Source organism: Desmodus rotundus, chromosome 4 (genome assembly GCF_022682495.2).
Source record: "Desmodus rotundus isolate HL8 chromosome 4, HLdesRot8A.1, whole genome shotgun sequence".
Lineage (NCBI taxonomy): Eukaryota > Metazoa > Chordata > Mammalia > Chiroptera > Phyllostomidae > Desmodus > Desmodus rotundus.
This window is the reverse complement of record NC_071390.1, coordinates 7,404,992-7,428,670: the sequence shown is the minus strand read 5'-3', so window position 1 is coordinate 7,428,670 and position 23,679 is coordinate 7,404,992. Positions and strand designations below refer to the sequence as shown.

Here is a 23,679-nt window from a genome sequence, read left to right as displayed (position 1 = left end):
CCTTATTAATATACTTATGGGCATATTTCCTTATTTCTCAGTTGATTTGAGTTTTGGTAAAGTGCATTAATTTCAACATCAGTTGTGGTAAAGCTTGATGAGAAAAATTAAGCTACTATAAACAATCTTGTAAATTAAGCTAAAATATAAGTTGGCCAAACCGCTATTTTGTATTAGCACTCAGTGCTTACTTTCCATTAATGGAGATGATCAAAATTTTATCCTCATTTTTATACTGGTCATTTGTTTACATGTTTATTGACCTAAAACGAATACAGTAATTTTTGGACTCAAGGCTTTGACTGAGTGACTTTTGAATGAGTGAAGTTTTAAAATGACTGTTTAAAAAATATTTATTGAGTATTTACTATGTATTAGGCACTGAACTAGATCTTTATCCTGTTTGTTGTAAAATAACATGAACTTACAAAGTCCCATTAGGTAATTCCACAAAAACACTGGGACGGTCTTTGACATAAAGTTTTAAGTGTTGATTACTACAAATAGCCTGTATTTCCTTTTTTTAAAAAAATTTAATTTATTTATTTTTAGAGAGAAGGGGAGGCGGGAGAGAGGGAGAGAAATGTCCATGTGTGGTTGCCTCTTGAGTGCCCCCTACTAGGACCTGGCCCACAAGCCAGGCATGTGCCCTGACTAGGAATCGAACCGGTGACCCTTTGGTTTGCAGGCCGGCACTCAATCCACTGAGCCACACCAGCCTGGGTGTCTTATATTTTCTTTGAAGTAATATTTTAGATTTCTTGCAAATTCTAATGTCCAGAGAGCTCATTTTTATATAAAATTAACAACTTCTGCAATTGTGACACATATGTGCAACTTTGAGGGGAGAGGAACAGATTTTAAGGATTATGTAAAAAGAAGAAAAGAAAAACCCCAAACAACTAAATACCAAGGACAGTTATCCAAGCCCCTCTGAAGTGGCTGGTCTCTGAATTTTGTCTTTCTCTGGTCTTGACAGACGTCCAGTGGTTGTGGAGTCAGGATGCTTCCCGGGACCTGCTGCTCGCCATCCACCCGCCAAATTACATCGTGCTCTGGAACGCAGACACTGGCACCAAGCTGTGGAAGAAGAGCTACGCAGATAACATCCTGTCTTTCTCTTTCGACCCTTTTGATCCCTCACATCTAACTTGTGAGTAATGGTTTCTTGTGGAATGTGAGTTGAGGTATTTATAATATACTTAACGCTGTATACATAAGTTACACATACGTCATATATCTATAATGTTAAAGCGACGGAGCAGAGTGGAGAGGCACATCTTTAAGCTCCTCACTTGGCTCCTGCAGCTCCTAATACAGACACTAAACCACAGCCCATAGCGTTGGCAAGTATTTTGATACTTAGAAATTGGAATTGGCAAGCTGGACCTTCACTGTGTTGAATTTGTGAGTAGAATTGCATCAGCCAGGGAGAGAGTTGCCGTGCTATTCTAATGCAAACTTAATTAAATTTGGCTTTCTGGAACATTCAGACAACGTAAGGTAAGGGTTTCATTTAATCTGGCCAAATTCAGTTTTTCCTTTTTAAATGAAAATGTTCTGATCCATGCCCTGTGTTTTGTGTGCCACAACCAGATGCGTGTGAGGAGCAGAACAAAGAACAAGCCCAGGGGAATTTTTTTTGGCAGAGGTCATTTCTGCCCGTGTGCTTTTTTGATGCTTTACTGGGCTACTCATCTAAAAATGAGCTTTGTTTTTAGACAGATATTTTTATGACTACATTGTTTAGAAAATGTTGTTATTCAGTCATCCAACAGATGCTTCTTGAACTATTACTATATGTCGGGCATATTCAGGGACCTAGACTCAACCAGTGAAACGGGACAAGGGTCCCCGCCTTCATCCTGTTTGCATTCCTGTGACAGGGAGTCAGACCCTCCTTGGGGCACAGTGAGTAACAAGTTGTAGAATAGGAAGATGTGGTCAGTGGCATTAGGAAGGTAAAACAGGGTAAGGAGCAGAGGAGAGCGGGCAGGTGCTTGTGTTAGTAGGCCGCTGCGGGCACTCCCCTTGTATGGAGGATGGAGAAAACACGGGACCTCCTAGGGTTCAAGCTGGGGCTCAAGAAGAAAAAGGAAGTATATCTAGACTGAGTAGCTCCTGATAATCATAAAAAATTCATATCATCAAACCAAATATTTGAACTTCACCAAGTGTGATATGCAGAGCTTCTGTACATATGGGATCTTTTTTTCTTCTGTGAATTTCGTATTCGGTGAAGTGTTTAGATTTTGAAGTTATGGGATATAATGAGGGAAGGTTTTTTCATGAAAGTCCATACACTGAATTATTCGAAAGAACAAACGTTTGTTCTTTCTGCCAGTAACCTTCTGGTATCTTTTTAATATTAAACATTAGTTTAGAAGGCTGAGCTTGAAGGCCTCTGATGAATTACAATGGACCACCTGTTTCACTTCCATTTGGAGAACATTCCCATTATATTACTACTGCATAACACTGCCAGTTTTATATTATCATTAAAATTATCATTACCTTGCTGTCAAAATTGTATTGGAAAAAACTGCGAAACTTGATTAAACTTTAATTAGCAGTTTGCTTCTCTCTGTGTAGTACTCACCAGCGAGGGCATTGTGTTCATCTCAGACTTCTCCCCGGCCAAGCCTCCCTCGGGCCCTGGGAAGAAAGTCTACATATCCAGCCCGCACTCGAGCCCAGCTCACAGCAAGCTGGCTGCAGCCACAGGGGCTAAAAAGGCTCTTAATAAAGTCAGAGTCTTAATCACTCAGGAGAAACCTAGGTAAGTCACAACTGTAAAACTAACAACATTCTACTGTTTATCATCTGTTCTTGGGAAAAAAATCAATTTTGAATGTGTGCTAAGATTGATTTTCTTCCTCTTCTCACCCTTTCTCATTTCTACTTTTGAATTTCTAAGAGGAAAACTACCCTTTTGTCGCCTCCCGAAAAGGGAGACGGAGCGTTTAGCACGGCTCCTTCGTTTCCACTCATCGTGCCAAGCTCCCCGCCACTGATTTTTTACAGATTAAAATTTTGGATTTTGGATTTTTAGTTTTGAAAATATGAGATGAACATTCTAATATTGCAGCTACTGAATGTAGCCAAAATTTGAGGACAAAATCTAGATTTTCATTTTTAAATATGCACATTTTCCTGACTTTAGTGCTGTACAATCCCTTTAGCTGTAAAATATGGGTATTTTTCTTATGCATGTAAAGATGTTTCTCATATTGGTAAGGGCCGGGGCTGCAGGGGAAATTGTAGCTAGGTGATTCAGAAAATTCTTTAATCTTGATCAAATGTTACTCTCCCAATCTCTAAACTAGTGTTTTTAGGGATTTCATAGGGTTACTGTAACGTAAGTACTTAACATAGTTGCTGATATTTAGTAAGCATGCGTTTTGTAAATGCAATTATTGTTCGTATCAGAAATTGCAACTTAAAATTTTATTGTAAGTAATTTTATGCATTAGAAATAGGTTTCTGTCTTTTTCCCTAGAGCCATGATTGTTCTTAAATTTTTATTGCTTTGGCAGTTTTTGGCATTTATTTTGAAAGAGCCATTGCTTTTAATATGCTGAGTTTATTCTATTTAGACTTTGTGAGTAATTACCTGAAAAATATATGGTAAAATACAGATTGCTCTACAAATACATTTTGAATTTCTATGTAAATATCATTTTTATATATTAATCATAGATTGGTTAAGTTCACTAATTTATTCCTTACCCCGTGCCAAAATAAAGATTTTTCCTTAAATATCTTTTTTTTATTTTTAAATTTTCTTTTTTAATTTAATCTTTATTGTATTTTTTCCATTATCATGGTCCTTAAATATCTTAAGAGGACTTTCTATTTATTTTTCATTGATTCTCTCATAAATAAATAATTATTTTGTGGTCTGAAGAGTTGTGTACGTTATGATTTACACAGGTTACATTTCCTTTCATCTGAGTCATGTGTTCACCTTGAGTTTGGGGGCAGTGCATCATTAATCCCTCCAAATAGAACTGCTCTGGGAGGTTTCATGTGCATCGTTACACAGAATGTTGCCGCAGTCCCGGGTACCAGTCTGGGTCCCGTTTTGTAAAGGAGGAAATTGTGCCTCGCATTGTTCTGCGTGTTACTCAGCTCACCCAAACAGGAGATGGCAGAGGCAGGGTTTTAATGCAGTCCACCTCCCTCTCTCTAGTCCTCTAGTCTAACTATTTTAAGTGTCAACCCCTTTTAATAGTATTATTATGTAAGAAATAGAACACAATTACATGTCCATTCCTAGTGAAATATATTTATTGTAAGAAAGTTGTGATTAAATATATGCAATAATCACAAATCACTGAAATGATTATTGAGACTCTAATAGTCTTTTTCAGTCTTCATATAGTTTTATATGTTTTATTTACACAGAAGAAAATAAGTGAGTAAAATACCCTACTTTGTTTCAAAAGAGGTTTCAGACAGCTTAAAGGGAAATGCAGGCAGAGCAGAGGAAGTGACTTTCGCAAGGCCATACAGATAGCCCTTTGGTTCCTGACCCGGTGGCCCCAAGTACCCTGAAGGTTTTGTTTTAACCCAGAGCCTTGATGTCAGCAACCTGTTTAGTATTTCTCATTGCAAGATGAAGGTAAAATTACTATCTTATAAATGTCCAGCATATCATAGACTTGTCATTTTTATCGTAGTCATCGTCTTACTATTTTACTTTAAATTTTTCAAAAATTTAGAAACAACCTCTCACTCAACTGATACGATATTATTGTCATAATTTAGGTTTTGGCATGTAGCAGAGATCTAAGTTTTAAATAGAAGCCCTTGTTGGTCATTTCATAAACAGTTATACATTCTCACTGACTGTTTTTATGTGGGAAATACGAAACTCAAGTTTTTATTAGCTTTTTCTGATATGAATAAAATTTTTGACTCATTTCTCAATGCCTAAAGTAAATGTTTGCTTTTTTCAGCGCTGAATTCGTAACTCTCAATGATTGCCTTCAGTTGGCATATCTGCCTTCCAAAAGGAATCACATGTTGTTACTCTATCCTCGAGAGATTTTAATCCTTGACCTTGAGGTGAATCAGACAGTGGGTGTGATTGCAATAGAACGAACAGGAATTCCATTTCTACAGGTATCGACACTTGTAAATTCCATCCCAGAAGTTAATTATGAATGTTATAGAGAGAAAACTATAACCACGCAGAAGTCCTTAGTTTGAGTTTATCTTTTCTATTTATTTAAAAATTAACAATGTTATTATTTATATATATATATAAATTATTTTATACTCTTGTTTGGTTTGATTTACCCTAGAAATTCTTCTGACCCGGAGATATATACCGAACTATTTAAGTTACATGGATAAAGACAAATTTTTTTTCTTATAAATGGATTTTTTAAATGTTTATTTAGTTTTAAAACTTGGTATTACGTGATATATTTTTGTTTTGTCTTTTTTGCCCATATTCTCTAAATATGAGCTTATGAGTTTCATAGTATATACTCTTTAATCTACTGTGTTTTTAAAAATAAATGAATCATCTATTCGAAGGTAATACCCTGCTTTCAGCGTGATGGTTTATTTTGCCTCCATGAAAATGGATGTATAACTTTACGTGTTCGAAGATCTTATAACAGTGTTTTCACCACTTCAAATGAGGAATTAGGTGAGTTTATATCTCACAATAATGTTAATTACATCTTCTTCAGAATTATTTTATAAAGCAAACGTGAGCCAGATTATAGAGTCAGTGATAATCCTGGCCCTGAGAAAGTAGAATATGGTCATAATATGCAGCATAAAAAACGAAACACAAGCCCGAGAATAATCTCTTGGTGTTATAATAGTGCTCCTCTTATATACAACAAAGAAGGTGATATGTTACAATTCCTTCTTGATTTCTCAAGGGGCCAAGCAGGCCCCTTTTGTGAATTCTTCTTTAGTGCGAGCCCAGCCCTGTAGGTGCCCTCATCACATGCCTCCCGGGCTCTTCCCTGCATCAGGGGTTTCCACTGTGAAGGGGCCTGGGCGAATGAGTGTTCGGGTCGTGCTGCCGTCAGTGTCAGTCTTGTCCTGGAGACTAGGAGCAGTGTTTCGCGGGATGAAATGTACTGGCAGAGGTGGGAGTGACTTTGACATCTTCTGTAAAGCACACTGCTTTCAGGCCTACTGTAGACCACCGCAAACTGTGCCCCTCATTACTTAACCATGCCTCGCTGCGTAAAGCGTTTTCTTTATTTTAGACGTGTTAAAAACAAGCTATCTCGATTATATTCAGTAGTTGTTATTTTGGAAATTAAACTTGGCGTAGACAGTCACTAAGGTAATTATATTCTGAAGAAATTAGTATTAATTATAGAAAGGGAAGCCATTCTTGACGTATTTTCCGTTAGTGAAGGAATGATAACCTTTTCAGTTGAGGTTTTATTAAAAGTAAAAAATATTAGTGGTGTTGATGTGGTTGCTTTCCAATAACTGAGAGGAAGACAATACTGTGTTAAGATCCAGATCCTGTCCAGGAGCTCACCTACGATTTACGAAGCCAGTGTGATGCCATCAGGGTGACAAAAACTGTCCGCCCCTTCAGTATGGTGTGCTGTCCCGTCAATGAGAACGCAGCTGCCCTCGTCGTGAGCGACGGAAGGGTCATGATCTGGGAGCTGAAGTCCGCCGTGTGTCCTCAAAGCTCACGGAGCAGGTCGGTCAGTCAGTAGGGTTGTTTCTGAGTGATAATTAACACTTTAGGCTTTTAGAGAATTATGTAAGCCTGCTGGAGATACTTCACCTATCGATAAGAAAATAGAATGCCATGATCTGAAATTCGTAGTTTGTTAGTTACTGTCGTGCGCTGCACATTTTAAATATGTAAAAACCATGTAATGGTCATGTCTTCGCAGTAGCTCGGGGGTGTCACCGTTGTACTCACCCGTGTCTTTCTGTGGGATCCCCGGAGGAGTGCTGCAGAAGAGAGTCCCGGACCTGTCCTTGGACAACATGATCGGTCAGCGCTCGGTTTCCTCTCTGACTTCCGTGTTAGGTGTTCCTGTTGAAGGGCAAAACTGGTAGTCACCGATTTGCAGTTATTAAAAAGTCAGAGTTAATACCTGAGAACACTGACACGTAGAGAGCACAGAGCCTTGCACGTTCCGGAGGTGTATTAACTATTTATTGAAGGAATAATACAGTAACTGAGCAGTATTAGAAAGAATTGTTTTAACTTTGTGACATGCATTATCTTGTTTACATGTTGGGGATTCTTCCTTTCAACAGATACTAATTTGCAGATAAAATATTGCTTTCAACTTATTTAACTATTATAGGGCCAGTATATATTAAAGGAAGACTGAAGATTTGTGATTTCTCATATTATACAACTAAAAATTATAAATATGCCAAGCAATTTTTATATCTAATTCTTTTGAAATTCTGGCTATGGTTTATAAAGGATTGTTCTGAATCATTATTTGTTCTTCCATAATGTAATTTAAAATTGATATTATTTAGTAAGTTGTTTTGTTTAAATGGTTGATAGGTGATATATAAGAAAGCTATTAATCTTTTTAATCAGAGATGACATTTATTGAGTGCTTATTACTATGTTAAGTTCTGAGCTAAATGCTCTGTATATTACCTCAAACAATCCTGCAAGATATATTATTTCCACTTTATCTTTGTGGGAGCTGAGAACCAGAGAGACTTAAAAAATACTTGCTCAAAAGCACACAACCAGTAAATGAAGAGCCAGAATATGAACCTGTTCACCCAAGTCTGGGGCCTGCCCTTGGCCATGGCCTCCAGTCCTGGCTGCTCCCCTGGGAGCCTAGGCAAGACCTGACCTGGCCAGGCCTTGGTCTTCTCAGGCCTTGATCCCTGTAAGTTGTAAAATCCTTTTGCTTGACACTAACTTTTATATTCAAAATTCTTTCTCTTTACCTTCCAGACATAAGTCTGTGTAAGGAAGTTTAGACACATACTTGTTCTGCAAAATGCATCTTATCAGTAACACAATTTTCTGAGTTAATTGACCTTGTCTGCACTTGATAAAAATATTAAATGGAAAAGAATTACAAACACACACAAGCACAGAAATAATCAGTAATATGAAACGTTGAAATTTTATGCTGTTTAGGTGTCTAAATAAGATAAATTATGTTTTTAAAAAGATTTTTAAAATTTATTTTTAGAGAGAGGGGCAGGGAGGGAGAAAGGGAGATTAATATCGATGTGCGAGAGAAACATCAATTGAAACATCAATCGGTTGCCTCCTGCACACCCGCAACCAGTGACCTGGCCTGCAGTCCAGGCACGTGCCCTGACCGGGAATTGAACCCATGACCTTTCAGTTCACAGGCCAATGCTCAGTCCACTGAGCCACCCCAACTAGGGCTAAATTACACTGTAAAATAGTTCTTGACAATGTAGTTGATTTAAAAGTATTATACAAATAAAGCTTTGTTACTCAAAAACATTTTAATTAACACTTTCAATTAAACTTTTAATTTGAAATTCGCTATGTACTTAGTGATCATTGAAAGGAATTCAGTTAAATACGGAGTCCTGATTTATAACGGTATTCACTGGGTAAAGGCTGCTGCCTATTAAGGCCTAACCTGCCCTACCTTGTGAATGGCCTCTACAGAAGATGCGTGAACAAAAACACGGCAGTTCTCAGGAATCAACTCTTGAGATACTGAGGGTTGGTAACATGTACCTACCTGTTGAACTTCCCCTTCCTTTAGACTCCATCTTCTGTAACCAAAGATTGATATTAATTGTCGGATTAATCCTAAGGGATCATTTTATTTGCATTAAATAGATGACCATTGTTTTTCTGTATATCTTACGGACTTTAAAATAACTTTATAGCCTCAAAAGATTATAGTCAAGAGTCCCATCACCCACTAGTAACTATTTACAATTTCCCCTTTGCATGTTTGTACGTGTGTACATTGTGTACACTCATATATTCTTTATTATGTATTTTTGACCATTTAATACCAGTAGTGATTTATAGGAAGAATTGTATACCCTTATGAGTAAATGGTGTTGATTTTGTTGTACTTTCCATGTTTACATTTTGTTACATTGGTTTTTACTGGGGTCATCTTTTTAGTTTGAGACTTGATAACCTAAGTATGAATGTTATATCTGAAAGTTATGCCATTTAATATTTAACTCTCAACAGTTACAGGTATAATTTTACATATTTACATATAACACATTTAATTATAAAGCTTAAATTTTATAATTGTATGGACACTGTAAGATTTCTTATTAGAAATCTAAATGAGTTCTTGACTCTGTTGCTTGTGATGACCAGTTCTGTGTGCACTTGACAAAGTGCATCGATTGAAAGTATGGCCTCGTGTCCTGGCTGGTGTGGTCCAGTGGACTGAGTGCCGGCCTGTGAACCAAAGGGTTGCTGGTTCGATTCCCAGTCAGGGCACATACCTGGGTTGTGGGCCAGGTCCCCAGTAGGGGGTGTGGAAGAGGCAACCACACATCGATGCTTCTCTCCCTCTCTTTCTCCCTCCCTTCCCTCTCAATAAATGAATGAATGAATGAAAGTAGCTCTTTAGAAAGTGCTGCAACGTCCTACTCCACGGAAACTGCCCACTAACCCAAGTACTCTGGGTTTGCCTTTGGTGCCCTAATACCGGGAACTTTGGCTGAAACAGTGTGTCTCAGAAGACAAAGGTTAGCAATTCTGGAGAGCAACATTCTGGAGTAATCTAACTCTTGAGATGTCAGACAATGTGTGTAAGTCCCATAGCCAAGTACAGAGCCATTGTATAGCTACAACCCCACAATGCTACTTTATTATACCTTCTTGACCTGAATATACTTTTCGAGGCCTGAAAAAGGTTTCCACTGAAAAGGTTTTTTAGATTTCGAAGATCAGCATACATTATAATGAACATATTGGTGTTTTTGATTATCAATCAGGGCAGAGCGCCATTGCTGGGGAAGAGCACCCCCAGGGCTCCCTCCTGCAGGAGGTGCACCTCAAGTTCCTGCTCACGGGGCTGCTGTCGGGACTGCCCGCACCGCAGTTCACTGTGCGCATGTGCCCGCCGCTGACCACAAAGAACATCAGGATGTACCAGCCACTGCTTGCTGTCGGTGAGTGATGGCCTGGTTTTAGAGAAATTCTTCATGCATGTCCTACACGTTATGAGACTTGTAGCTGTGCTAGTTACTAGAAGATTCTTTTTATCTTGAAGAATAAAGAGGAAGAGGCTATGTTAAATCAGGTAATACCCATCTTAAAATATTTTTCCTTTTTCTTCTGTCCTTTGAGTCCACCCATCTTTTTGTTTGTTTATTTTTAATCACAATGATAATTCGCCCACTGACACAGAACCATGGAGACCCTGACACCATGGGTCCTTTCCTGAAGCGTCAGGGGGCTAGTTCTTGTGTGGTGCTGAATCTGGGCTCCTTGTCTTTCCTGGGACCGCCCGGGCTCTTTCTGTGCCCGTTATTTTGCTTTGGGTTTTTGTTAACGGATAATATAGTCATAGTTAATAGTTGAGTAACAGCAACGTTCATTTGCTAAAATTGTATGTTAAACATTGTTTAAAGTGTCTGGGGTCTCTATTAGCTAAAATTTGCCTCTTGGGTTGAAATTGCATACTTTTATGTTACAGATAGAGGGGTCACCCTAACTCTATGACCCAGCTATGTTAGATCATCGGCTCAACATCAGCAAAAATGCAGAATGTAGAAATTGTTTGATTATTATGAGGATCGTTAGCTGAAGAGTGTTAGTAATTCTTTAGATATTTTCTCAGTACTAGAAAGTATTATTGTCACATAGATGATAAATAGAAACAAGTGTAATACTGTGTTTTCTCTAGAACAGTTTTACAAAGTATTTCTGAAGCTTTATTCAACAAGTAAGCTAAAATTGAAATTGGCCTACCATTTTTACTTCTATTATTATTATCATTATATTTTATTGTTATTTCTACATTTATTGCTCTGTATGAATTCATTAATCATGTGAAGTCATGTTAAGTGAGAAAGTGATCGTTTGACATATTATACTGGTCACTTTTCTTGCTTAAGTAACAAAACAGTTTAAGGTTTGAAACATTACTTTCTGAAGTATGGCCATGTCCCTTCTAATTAAATTTTAGACACACTACCTGAGATCCTGAGTGTTAGGCAAAATAATAACTATAAGCCATAATTTCAGTAGTAACTGAAATAGTAATAATCGTGTACTTTGTGTCAGGTACTGTACTATGAGTCTGTGTTCTCGTTTCATCTCCGGCAGGTAGATTTTCTCTTACACCCCGTTTAGAGGATAGAACCCACAGATTTAGCATGGTCAAGTTAGAGTTTAAGGGCAGAACCAGGGCTTGAACTCAGGCTTCTTTGACTGCAAAATCCACAGTTAATCATCATACTTTACCATCTCTTCGTGATTTATTTAATATAAAAGATAAAACCAAACCACAATCTTTGTAAAGAAAATAAAGAAAAACAGAAAAATCTGGTCAATGAGTTCTGCTAGGAGTCTTTTTTGAAGACTAATTACAATCAACATTCCAGATTTCAAAAAGTATAAACTACCATGTGTGAAAAAGCTTAGAAAAGTGCTTCTTAAAATTTTGTGTGTTGTTAGTTTTGAAATTTTTCTGTGACACATCTATCCTTTGACTGACATACGATTTCAGAGCACATGAGGTCAGGCCCATTTTTGATAAAAGGGAAGACAGAGAATTTTGGTCTTTTTTTATCACATAGCTTTGGTCCCTTTTATAAGAGACAGATGTTGTAAAACGGTTAAAATCTTGAGAAAAGACTTGTGTGGGGAAGATCTGGAACGCACCCAATACATACCCTCACGTTGTTTTTATTTTACAGGGACGAGTAACGGCTCTGTCCTCGTGTACCACCTCGCCAGCGGGCTGCTGCACAAGGAGTTAAGCGTCCACTCGTGTGAAGTCAAGTGAGTATGTCACCGAGTCACTGACATCAGCATTGCAAACCCACGCGATGCCAGGAAGGCGTTTGCATAGACTTTCCTGCACCGAACACTCTCCAGTGGTGATTATTCGACTGAAAACAGAATAATAAACATTCATGTCCAACTAATGGCTATGCTGGTCGAGGATGAGTACTGATTGTCTGCTTTTTGTAAAGGGCATTATGCAGTGGAGAATTTTCTTTTCACTTTTATTGCTGCGTCTTAATTGATTTCTCCTAAGATTCAGGCTATTTTCTTACTGGAAATCATTGTGTTTCCTTGTTCAGGTTTATTTAGTTTGTTTTTCATGTCTATAAAGATCCCTCAGTAGCACTGCTTATCAAAAGCAGATACAGTCATTTTAATAATTAATCTCATTTATTCCTTTGTTTAAGCCCCATCAGAAAAGAGCCAAAACTGTCTAGCACTCATTTTTTCGTTTTCAGATGTGGTCTTTGTTACGAATACGCAGCCACACGTGAGGGAGGGTAAAGCGGCAGAGGAACGCCTCTTCCTCCCCCCTGTCAAGTGCGTGCGTGTCTTCCCCAGGGCCTGATATTGCTGACTGTATGGCTCTTTCCTTTTCATGCCTGAGCAAGGATGGACTGTGAAGTTACACACGTGTAATGTAAAGTTATTAAATAGCTGGTATTTTTTGATGATCTTTTAACAAAAGTGTAAGAAAGGCCGTTTTCTGCCCCCTGTACATTATATAAGAATAGGTCCCATGTATATGTTAGAATTCTTAGTGAACCCAAAAATCACCTTACCCTTGAGTTAAATATATTGTCTGAATGGGCAAGGGTTAACCCTTTAAGTATCACAGCCCCTGATTGGGGTGAAGTCTGGGGAGTTCACACGGCCTTACTCTTTGCGGTGCGTCCTTGTGCAGTGCAGGCTGGGTCGCTGTCCACCCCGCTCCAGTGCTGTGCCCCTGCAGTGTCTCCCTAATCACCGGGAGCGGGGGAGTGTTTTCCAAAGTGGTGGGCCTCTGAGGCGCAGCGGCACAGCCTGCTCGTTTTCCTCTGTTCTTTCTGCAGCCCTGCTGCCGCTGCGGGTGCTGTCTCTCTGTCTCTCTTTCCGGCCTGCGTTCTTCTCACACCGTTTCCCCGTTTCCCCTCACCCTTGCCGTTGTGGGTGGTGGTTCCTCTTCTGGCTAACACCGACCAGTCAGAACTCTCCACTGAGTCGGCCCTTGCTCTACGGGTCATGCTAAGTATTTGCACTTCGCACGCGTCATCTCACTGACTCTGCACTACAGTTCTGTGCAGGAGGCGCCATAGTTATTGCCAAGTTAGAGAAGAAGAGACGAGTGGTGTAGGGTGATCTGAGAAGTTGGTGGGATTCAGTTGAGACCCTCAGGCTTCAGAATTGAGTTCTTGTACTTATGGCAGATGCGCATGGATTGGTAGGAAACATTTTGACAGTAGATAAAAATTCGACTAACTAGATTCATGTTAGGAATTTATACATGCTTCTGGAAAATCAAGCACATTTTAATTTTTTCTGAACACTGAAACTTTTAATAAAGACTTAGGAGCTAGTTTATCAGTGAGCCATTCATTTCTTTTTTTTTTAATTGGGGCGACACTGGTTATTAGGAACATGTAGGTTTAAAGTGTACATTTCTGTGACACGTGATCTGAATGTTGCATTGTGTTCCCACCACCCACAGTCAAATCTTGGATTTCTTTTTTTTTTTTTTAATACATTTATTGATTAAAATCTTAGATTTCTTAAAGTGAGATTTCTTACCCTGGCTCAGTTTGGTCACAGATGTCACTAAACACGTGACTCACACACGCTGTGATGGTGTTTGTTATTGAGTAACACTGGAAGTCTTCGTAAACTGTTACCTAGGAAACCAAATAACTGTGAGGGATACTCCTCAGACAGGCTGGGGTGAAGGATCATACAAATGTGCTCCCTTTTTTTATATAAATTTGCCCTCTTAATTTCCATTTTGAAGATAATTCCTTTTGTATTCAGAGATGGTACCTAGGAAGATGCTAAAATCCTGCTGTCTTCATATTTCAATTAATGCAGTTACGATATTATAATTAAAAGTCATTGTGAACATTTCACAGATGTGTTATAAACACTGCCGAGCTTATTAGCAGTAAACCCAATACATTTTAGATATTCACATGCATATTAAAGGCCAATTTTCAGAAAGTTGTTTTTCTACCTTGTGCTAAATGTGTTGTTTAAAAACACTTAATTTGAGTACTTGAATCTTATGCATGCGCGTGGTCAGGGACCGCCTAGCTGCAAGCAGTGCATCTGCTGTGGTGTTTTAAAGCCGTGATGTTTCAACCAGTCACGCTTTGCAAGTAAGTATTGAGCATGCTCTGTGTGCCGGCGCACACACATCCTTAAGTCTTGTGATCTGTTGGCAGATACCTAGAAGTAGATGAAGTAGAGCGATTCATGTAGGCTTTCTTAGATTATTAGTGGGTGTCTGTGTCCAGTAGACTAGATTTAATAATGTATGTAACCCAATACTATTTTCCATATTGGAAATTATTAGAAAAGTAGTTTATATAGGTATGAAAACATTGATGGCTCATTATTGCTTTGAGTAAATGGAGTGATTTGTGGAAAGAAAATGATCTCTATTTTTGTCTGTCCATAAATTTGCAGAAATTAGCTTTATGCAACCCTAGAACTTCAAGGCTTTTCAGAAAGTGTGTACTCCCCCAGCCACCCAGCGCTGAGAAGTAGGTTCTGTAGCATCCCCAGGAAAGGCCAATAGGCCCAGCTTGGGAACCTGTAGGAGTCAGAACCCCAAATCCCCATTGATAAGGTGGCAGTTGTTCAATAGTTAGAAATCCTACAAAACAAACCTAGATTGAGTCAGAAAATGAACCTCTGTTCTTCTGAGTTTTTTGTAGAGCCCAGTGCACAGTTTAAACCTGAACAATAGCTTTCTAACCCTAGAGCACTGTGGTGCTTAGCTGTGTTTGACAAGAGTTTTCCTTCTTTCTTTTGAGAAATAATCCCCTCCTTATCGAATCTACTTTAAAGTCCAACTTGATCTTTATTTTCTTGGGTTAATCAGTAGGTATCAGATGGTTTACAAGCCACTGCTGGAGTCTGCTCAAAGACGACAAGCCCATAGAGCTAGAATACAGATAAGCAGCCACCCCAGCGTTCTGTTACTTCCTGGACACTGGGACATTTTATAAACAATGGGAAAGACACCTCTTGAATGTGTGTGGCACTAATAAACCTAAGAGAGAATGCTAGGCTTTTCTCAAACGTCATTTATCTAATCTGATAGAACCTACTGGTGCCTGTCACGTGCCTGAGGAGACGCGACTTGGTGCCTCTTTCTCTGGGTGCCTCCCTTCTCAGGGAGTACAGTCTGTCTGGGCCCTGGGTTCCCAGCCCGTCGCACTGTTTCCGTAGTTGTTCAGGCTCTCGAGAGGCAAAAGCCTGTTTGCCCTTTGGAGTCAGCTTTAGTGCTGCTCCTGGGAGCCTCACCTGGCCCCTGAAATAAGATTTCATGAGAGCTTTCTCATGAAGTCTGGTCTCAGAAGCTCCTGTTGAACTCTGCGCCACGCTCTTTTGTAGCAGGGAGTGGAGAATGCGCTTGTACAGTCTTCTCCGCTAGATCGTAAACTCCAGAAGGACAGCGATTGCATTCATCTCACCCACGGCTGTGTTCCCAGTGCCTGGCACAGTCACTGGCGTCGCTGGGTGCCTCACAGGTATATTTCTAAAAACAAGGGGTTGAGAATGGAGGGCTAGAATTGTTAGTGTTGAGAGACAGTGGCATTATTACCGTATGGGAGCATTAAGTAGTTCACACTGCCAGCAACAAGTCTGGGAGGGTGTGTCTTAAGGTTTCTGTGGTCTTAAGATTTCTTTTTTATTTTTTTTAAAGATTTTACTTATTTATTTTTAGAGAGAGGGGAAGGGAGGGGTAAGAGAGGGAGAGAAACAGTACAATTATATTGTTTTCTTGCAATTGGTTTCCTCTCATATGCGCCTGAACCTGCAATGCAAGCATGTCTCTGACCGGGAATTGAACCAGCGACCTTCTGCTTTGCAGGATGACGCCCAGCCAACTGAGCCACACCAGTCAGGGCTGTAGTCTTAAAGTTTCTTAATGTCTGATTGAGCTGTCAGGTTTATAGAAAGAACAGAATAAATCTGACGTGATTCTCCTATCCTTTTGTTCACTCTGAGCAGACAGCTTCATGAGTTAGTTACATGTTAGGGGAAGGAGAACCAGAGACTCAGGGACTTTTCCAGTGAGTAATTAGCCAAATTGTATCGTGTTCACTACAGGTGTGGTTTGAGCTTAGCAAATGGGGAGGTTGACAGAGAGCGGTTGTGGTAATGATGATGATTGCCACCGCATGCAGTGCCTGCTCTGTGACAGGCCATCCGCATTCACTCAGCCTCGTCCTTGCGCAGCAGACGAGGAAACACGAAGGGGGACCTGCGGGAGCCGGGCCTTGCCCTCCAGTAGTAACTGGAGAGGGGCGGAGAGAGGTCGTTTCGGGTTTGGGGGTTCTCAAGGGCACTCAGTTTTAAGCAGCCTCATCTGAGTGTTTGGACAGTTTTACATTTAAAGAATTACAGCCCTTGATAACTACAGCAATTCCTGCTATTACAAATACCATTTTCAGTTTGCTTGGGATTGCCTTTGCCACTTTGAGAAAAGACAAGTAGGTGGATACACAAGGGTCAGTGGGGAAAGTTACTACAGGTAAAAAAGCAGACAGGGTTCAGTTGATTGAGAGGGAAGTTTGGTCAGGTGGGAAGAGGCAGACGGCCCTGTGGCCTTGAAGGTCACATAGAGGAGTTTGGATGTGCTGCAGGAAGTCATTGTACCTTCTTGGCAAACGAGAGATGTTCAGAACAGTATTTGAAGCTAAATTGAGCAGTTGCACTCATACTGGAATAGAAATGGATGAACTAGATCAGGGGTTGGAACACATTTTCTGTAAAGGACTAGAGAGTAAATTCTTCACACTTTGCAGGCCGTAACATTTCTGTCCCAGCTGTTCAACTCTGCCATTGTATCATGGAAGCAGCCACACTTAATAATGGCTGTCCCGTAAATGCTGCCGATCAGCTACATGTAGAACGGGGGCTAGATCCCCCCCAGCCAGCCTCTGTTGCCTTGTAAGCAGTGCAGGTAGCAGTGCAGAGCTCCTCACTGCTTCTCATGGCTCTGACGGTCCGCTCGCCCCCTGTGCCTTCCCTGTCCCGTTCTCACGATGGCCACACTCTCCAGTTACGTCAGCGGGAAACACGTGGGCTCCCTCCCACCGCTCCCACACGGGGCTCCCGGGGGCCTTGCGTTGGTAGGTCACTGTATTGTCACTGGTCTTTCCTTTGAGACTTTTCTCTCATGCTTTTCTCCCAAGATACCCTCTGAACTCTCAACCACTTCGCCTCTCACGGCTCAGTTTGTACTGTTTTCTCCAGGAATTTCTGCTTCCTAACTAAGAATTCTGATAAAATTTGATGAAATTCTTAAGTGTACTGAACTGTAGAAAGTCAGTTAGAATATTTCTATACCACTTGGTTGTAAGCAGTGGAATTCTCAGAAACTACTATGATGTGACTCTTTCCTTCGCCAGATTTTAAGTTATTTTAATGCCGCTACAAGTACTGATAACTAAACTATCTTGTCATTACTTGGAGATAAAGTTTAAACTAGAAATAACTTCATATGTGTTGGAAATATGTGGTAATGTGGTCTCAATTAAAAGGTCATGTTAATATCACTCTTCATTAACTTGTGTAATTTAGGTCTTAGGGAAAACTTAGTTTTCAAAGACATTTTTCAAACTAAAAAGGTATTAATCTTTGTTTAATTTCTCATTATAGGGGTATTGAATGGACAAGCTTGACTGGCTTTCTTTCTTTCGCTACCTCAACGCCAAACAACGTGGGATTAGTGAGAAATGAACTTCAGCTGGTTGACCTTCCAACAGGTTCGTGCATTAAGACGATGGAAGGACTCAGAATGGTTTGTTATATTGATCAAAGACGTCGTCATTTGTGAGCATGCCCTAAAATACTTTCTTTCACCTTGGACGTTTTTTTCTTGTATTCTATGTTTATATATTTATATCTTGTTGTGTAATAGTTGTCCTAGAAAAGACTCACCATTGTATGTGTGCAAATTGTGTTAACACAAGGGTGTGGTAAAATGGAGTACCATTAGCCTAAACAGACAGATTCATAAATAAATATGATCTCAGTTCTTCTTTTAGATATGTTGTTATGGATAACCGAAAGTACAGGTTTAAAATAAATATTTGTAGTTCAAGTTTATGAGATTTGTTTCAAAATATTGGACTTTATAGGGAACACTTAAAAACTTATAGGTAAGGGTTATTTTTAAATGCTCAAATTTAAAACTTTTGATGGTCTTTGGGTGACTAAATAGGGAAAGTTAACTTGGGAGTTTAAAGACTTTACAATAGGAAACTTCCAGTAAATTAACTTGTTCAGAATTATTAAAAACCTATAACCGAAAGAGTTTTGAAATGAAAAACTTGAAAATGGAATAAGGTGAGGAGTTCAAATTATTTTATAGTGCATGCATTGACTTCAAATAAAAATTTTTTTTACAAAATTATGATTCTTTAAAATGTAGCAATGTGAATATATGTAGATGGTTTTAACCAATAAGATATGTATGTACATATAATAAATCAAATATATTGTTGCTTCTTTATATTGTCAATATGTATTTACAAGGCACAATTAAGAACAACTAACATGCTTAGCGAGGTATGTTACTAAAGCTCTAGGAATCGGCTCCACCATTACAGACCGGTGTCGCTCTAGTTTCGCGGGACATGCCCTCTGTCCCAGATTCCCGATTTGCCAACAAACTGGCACTGGCCTCTCTGGTCGCATGGTTGCCCAGGAATGAAATGGTGTTCTCTAGAGTCATTTACAAAAAAATCCAAACAAAAAAACGCTGTTTATTTTTGTTATCAGCTGAAGCTCAGGACTTTTAGATAAATCTGTCTTTCACAATCCGTGTTGGAGGAACAGACGTCTAAGGGTAGTTACTGACACTTTAAAGCATGACGGGAGTCCATGGATTGCAGACTTCAATAGCTGCGTCTTGTGCGGAGGGCAGCGGCCTGGCGGAGCGAGGCGGGAGGGGTGTGGAGGGTTTGGTGAGCTGAGGGCAGTGAGCTCCGTGCCACGGCACTGGGGGGCAGGGAGGCGCGTGGGCGTCCCGCTCTTCCATGTAAATAAAAACCTAGGGAACACATGAAAATACGTTTCTCAGACATAAGGTAGAATTTGTATTTTTTTAATTAGAGAAAAGAATTCAGTCCCTTTGGTAGCTAACTAATTCTTACCATTCCCACTTTTAGTTTGTAGAGAACTTTGATAGGAACGTGACAAGATATGGCAGTTGAGTATTTTGTACACGGGACAAGAAGTCTCAGATATCTGTTAAAGCGTTTTCCCTACTAGCTAGTATTTAAAAGCATGGGAATGTTTATATTACTTTAAATGTACCAGTAGTTTTTACAGTGATGATTGCTCTCCCATCAATGTGTTCAAACTTTAGAAATTGGTATTTCTAAATTTCCAAAATTAAATTATTAGAAAGAAACCACAGAAGAAGTTCAAGAAACTGTAACAAGTGAAAATATCTCTTATGAAATAGATATTTGAATATAAGTAATATATTATTGTTCTTTAACTTGTAATACTTTCGAGAATACTTTTTGAATTTTGATTGTTAAAAACAGAAGCAAACAAGAATGAATGGGAGAGTAGAGAGGTGGCACTGATCAAATCACACTGGTGTAGCTTGTTGTTTCTTATGTGGTCTATGTGCTGTTTTTCTCACATTTTCTTTAATGTTTGCAATTAAAGGGAGGAGCATTGCTTTTCGAGGTGACCGAGGCAATGACGAATCAGCGATCGAAATGATTAAAGTATCTCATTTGAAGTAAGTGTCAACCTGAAAAAAAGTCTGGTGTTATCACAGTGGAATCTCGAGGTTTCTTTTTTCATCTTTAAGAAAGCATGTGCTAAAATCCGTATAGCATTTCTTAATGTTGGCGAATGGTGGCATGCAGCCACATCAAAGGACGGGACTTGCCCTCGCCGTGACTGAGCGCTGTCCTGAAACGCGAAAGGTCTCTAGTTTGATTCACAGTCGGGGCTCGTGCCTGGGTTGTGGGCCAGGCCCCCCAGTTGGGGTGCATGCGAGAGGCAGCTGGTTGATGTTTCTCTCCCTCTCTTCCTCCCTCCCTTCCCCTCTCTCTAAAAATAAGTAAAATATTTTTTTTTAAGGACAGAATTTGATCATAAAATTAAGTTGCTATCTCTTTTAATTATCCACCGCTACAAAGACGAGGCCACTTTTTTATGGGCCTTGTCTCATTAGATCGGTGAAACCAGTAAGCCTGTTCTGTTCTATAGCTTATTGACGTGAACCCTGCCACCCACTAAGAAAATGCTGTTTGTTAAGTGATGAAATTCTCACGTACTTCTACCTTAGCATGGGTTTATGAAGTGAAAGATTTGTTTTATTTATTTATAATTAATGCTGATTTTAAGTGCAGGAAGTTTTTGTTCCAAGGGAATATACATGTAAGGCAGGATTATTAAAAAATAAAGACTAAATGAAAACCAGTCAAAAGATCAAAGAAAGAAGTAGTAAGCTCTCTAGAATAGTTTTCAAAATTACTTTACTTTATCTACGATCTTTGCATTTCCATATAACATACAGTTTACTAAGTTTAACCAGAAAAGCTTCCTGCGGGATTATGTTGGATCTGTAGGTCACTGTTGGGAAGAATTGACGTCCTAAGTTGTGATTCATGAACACGGTGTATCTCTGTATTTAGGCCTTCTTTATTTTATTTCAAAAATCTTTGTAGTTTTCAGTGTATAGGTTTTATAAAGTCATTTGTTAATGTTTTTGTTTTTCTCTGATGCTATTATAAATGGTATTTTTCCTTTTTAATTTCAGTTTTCAATTATTCATTACTTGTATACTGAAATAATTAATTTTTGATACCTTTTGACCATGCTAAACTTAATTCTAGTGGCATTTTTATTGATTCCTTAGAATCTTCTATATAGAAACATTTCCAATTGTGTTGCTTGCCAATAAAGACACTTCTGTGTCTTTTGGGGGGTGCCGTTAGGCCTTTTCCCTGGCTTTTCCACACCGACTAGGACCTCCATGCAGTGTTGCACGGGAGTGACAAGAACGGCTATCTTTGCTCGGTTCCCGGATCTTAGGGAGAAAACCTTCAGTCTTTCAGCATTAAACGTAATGTTAACTGTAGTTTTTTGTAGGTGCCCTTTAATAAAGTGAGGAAATTTTCTATTCCTAGTTTGCTGAAACTTTGTGTCCTTGAATAGGCATTGAATTTTGGTAGATTTTTTTTGTCATTGTTGTGTTTATTTATTTATTTATTTATTGTTGTTCGAGTACAGTTGTCTCCATTGTCCCCCCTCCTCTCCCCTGACCCACCCACCCCCACCTCCCACCCTTGATCCTACCCCTCTTTGGCTTTGTCCATGGGTCCTTTATACATGTTCCTTGATGACCCTTTCCCCTTTTCCCCCATTATCCCATCCCCCTCCCCTCTAGTTACTGTCAGTTTGTTCTTTATTGCAATGTCTCTGGTTATATTTTGCTTGCTTGTTTGTTTTGTTGATTAGGTTCCACTTATAGGTGAGTTCATAAGGTATTTCTTTTTCACCATCTGGCTTGTTTCACTTAGCATAATGCTCTCCAATTCAATCCATGCTGTTGTGAAGGGTAAGAGTTCTTTCTTTCTGCTGCGTAGAATTCCATTGTGTAAATGTACCATAGTTTTTGATCCACTCATTTCCTGATGGGCACTCAGGTTGCTTCCAACACCTGGCTATTGTAAATTGTGCTGCTATGAACATTGGGGTGCATAGGTTCTTTTGAATTAGTGTTTCAGGATTCTTAGGGTATAATCCCAACAGTGGAATTGCTGGCACAAAAGGCAATTTTTAGTTTTTGGTTTTCTGAGGAAATTCCATGCTGTTTTCCACAGTGGGTGCACCAGTCTGCATTCCCACCAACAGTGCACTAGGGTTCCCTTTCTCCACAGCCTCGCCAGCACTTGTTGTTTGTTGATGTGTTTATGTTGGCCATTCTGACCAGTGAATTTTGGCAGATTCTTTTATGCATTTATGGGCATCATTCTATGGTGTTTTTGTTTTATTTTTTAAATCAGGTAACTGGTGAATTCATTGATTCATTTTTTTTTTTTTTTCAAATGTTAAACCACCTGTGTATTCCTGGGATAAACTCCACTTGGACATGATATATTGCTGGATTTGATTTGCTAATATTTTATTAAAGATTTTTGCCTCTTTGTTCATGAAAGATATTGGTCTAGCTTTGTGTAATATTCTTGTCTGGTTTTAGAATGAGGGATTATTACCTTGTAAATGCATTGTGAAGTGTTTGCTCATCTTCTTTTTCCTGCACGAGTTTGTGTAAAATTGACAATCATTTTTTTCTTAATTAGGAAATTCACTAGGGAACCCATCTGGGCTTGGCATTTTCTTTGTGGAAAAGTTTTTAAGCATAAATGCAGTTTCTTTCATGGATATAGAGCTCTTTGGGTTATATAGACCCTGAAGAGCTCTCTTATTTATGAAATCAATTGAATGTAATTTAACTATATAATTTTTTTCAGTGAGCTTAGTAGTTGGTGTCTTTCAAGTAATCTGTTTTCTTCTTTGAAGTTGTTGAATTTATAGATATAAACTTGTTCATAATATTCTCTTATTCTTTTAATATCTGTGATCTGAGTGATGTCATTTTCATTCCTGTTATCAATAAATTGTGTTGATCGACTTTATCGATCTTTTCAAAGAAACCTCTTTGGCTTCTTTTTCTATGATTTTCTGTTTTCTGTTTCATTGACTGCCATGCTTATCTTTTTGTTTTACTTCTGCTTACTTTGGATTTAATACATTCTTGTTTTTCTTAAGGTAGAACCTTAGATGACTGGATTAAGGTCTTTCTTTAAAGGAAGATTTAATATAAGAATTTAATGCTGTAGTAAGCACTGTTTTTCCTGTACCCTCCATTTTTTTTTGATATGGTGAGTCTTAATTTTAATTTACTATATAATACTTTTAAATTTCCGTTGAGTGTTAACAGATACATTGTTTAATTTCAAAATATTAGGAGGATTTCCAGGTATTTTTCTCTTACTTTCTAGTTTCTGTGAGCATCAGAGAGTATATTTTGTATTATTTCAGTCCTTCTAAATTTCATGTAATTGTTACATGGCCCAGAATGTGGTACATCTTAGTGAACGTTCCATCTGCGCTTGAAAAGGTTGCATATTCTTCTGTTGCTGATTAGAATATTCTGTAAATGTCGGTTCGCCGTGGTTTATAGTTATCCTTACTGATTTTCTGCCTGTTTTTCTAGCTATTACTAAAAGATAAGTGAGTGTTGATATTTTGAACTTTGTGGATTTCCTTCTCTTTTGAAGATCTCAAGTTCTTTGGATATTTTAAAGCTCTGTTATTAGGTACATAATATTTAGTCATGTTATATCCTTTAGATTAATTGGTTTATTGACCACTGTGAAATGATCATTACCTCTTTGTTTTGGGTAAAACCCTTTGTTGAGAAGTCAGTCTGCTTTGCCTGTTAAGTACAGCCACTCCAGCTTTCTTTAGGTTAGTGT

The 23,679-nt window shown here is 38.8% G+C and overlaps 1 protein-coding gene across 4 annotated transcripts in view; it reads left to right on the top strand.

Moving 5' to 3' along the window:
* Positions 1 to 23,679, top strand: part of WDR11 (WD repeat domain 11) — a 54,560-nt gene that overhangs the window by 5,531 nt on the left and 25,350 nt on the right. For 3 of the 4 annotated variants that reach the window (XM_053922532.2, XM_071221142.1, XM_053922535.1), the window contains exons 4-13: positions 980 to 1,153; positions 2,593 to 2,779; positions 4,962 to 5,127; positions 5,548 to 5,662; positions 6,499 to 6,694; positions 6,894 to 6,997; positions 9,943 to 10,119; positions 11,872 to 11,956; positions 17,825 to 17,931; positions 19,850 to 19,925. In XM_053922532.2, the coding sequence (XP_053778507.1) occupies positions 980 to 1,153; positions 2,593 to 2,779; positions 4,962 to 5,127; positions 5,548 to 5,662; positions 6,499 to 6,694; positions 6,894 to 6,997; positions 9,943 to 10,119; positions 11,872 to 11,956; positions 17,825 to 17,931; positions 19,850 to 19,925 (1,387 nt within the window). The remainder of the gene's footprint in view (positions 1 to 979; positions 1,154 to 2,592; positions 2,780 to 4,961; positions 5,128 to 5,547; positions 5,663 to 6,498; positions 6,695 to 6,893; positions 6,998 to 9,942; positions 10,120 to 11,871; positions 11,957 to 17,824; positions 17,932 to 19,849; positions 19,926 to 23,679) is intronic. The other variant, XM_053922534.1, reaches the window with a different exon arrangement.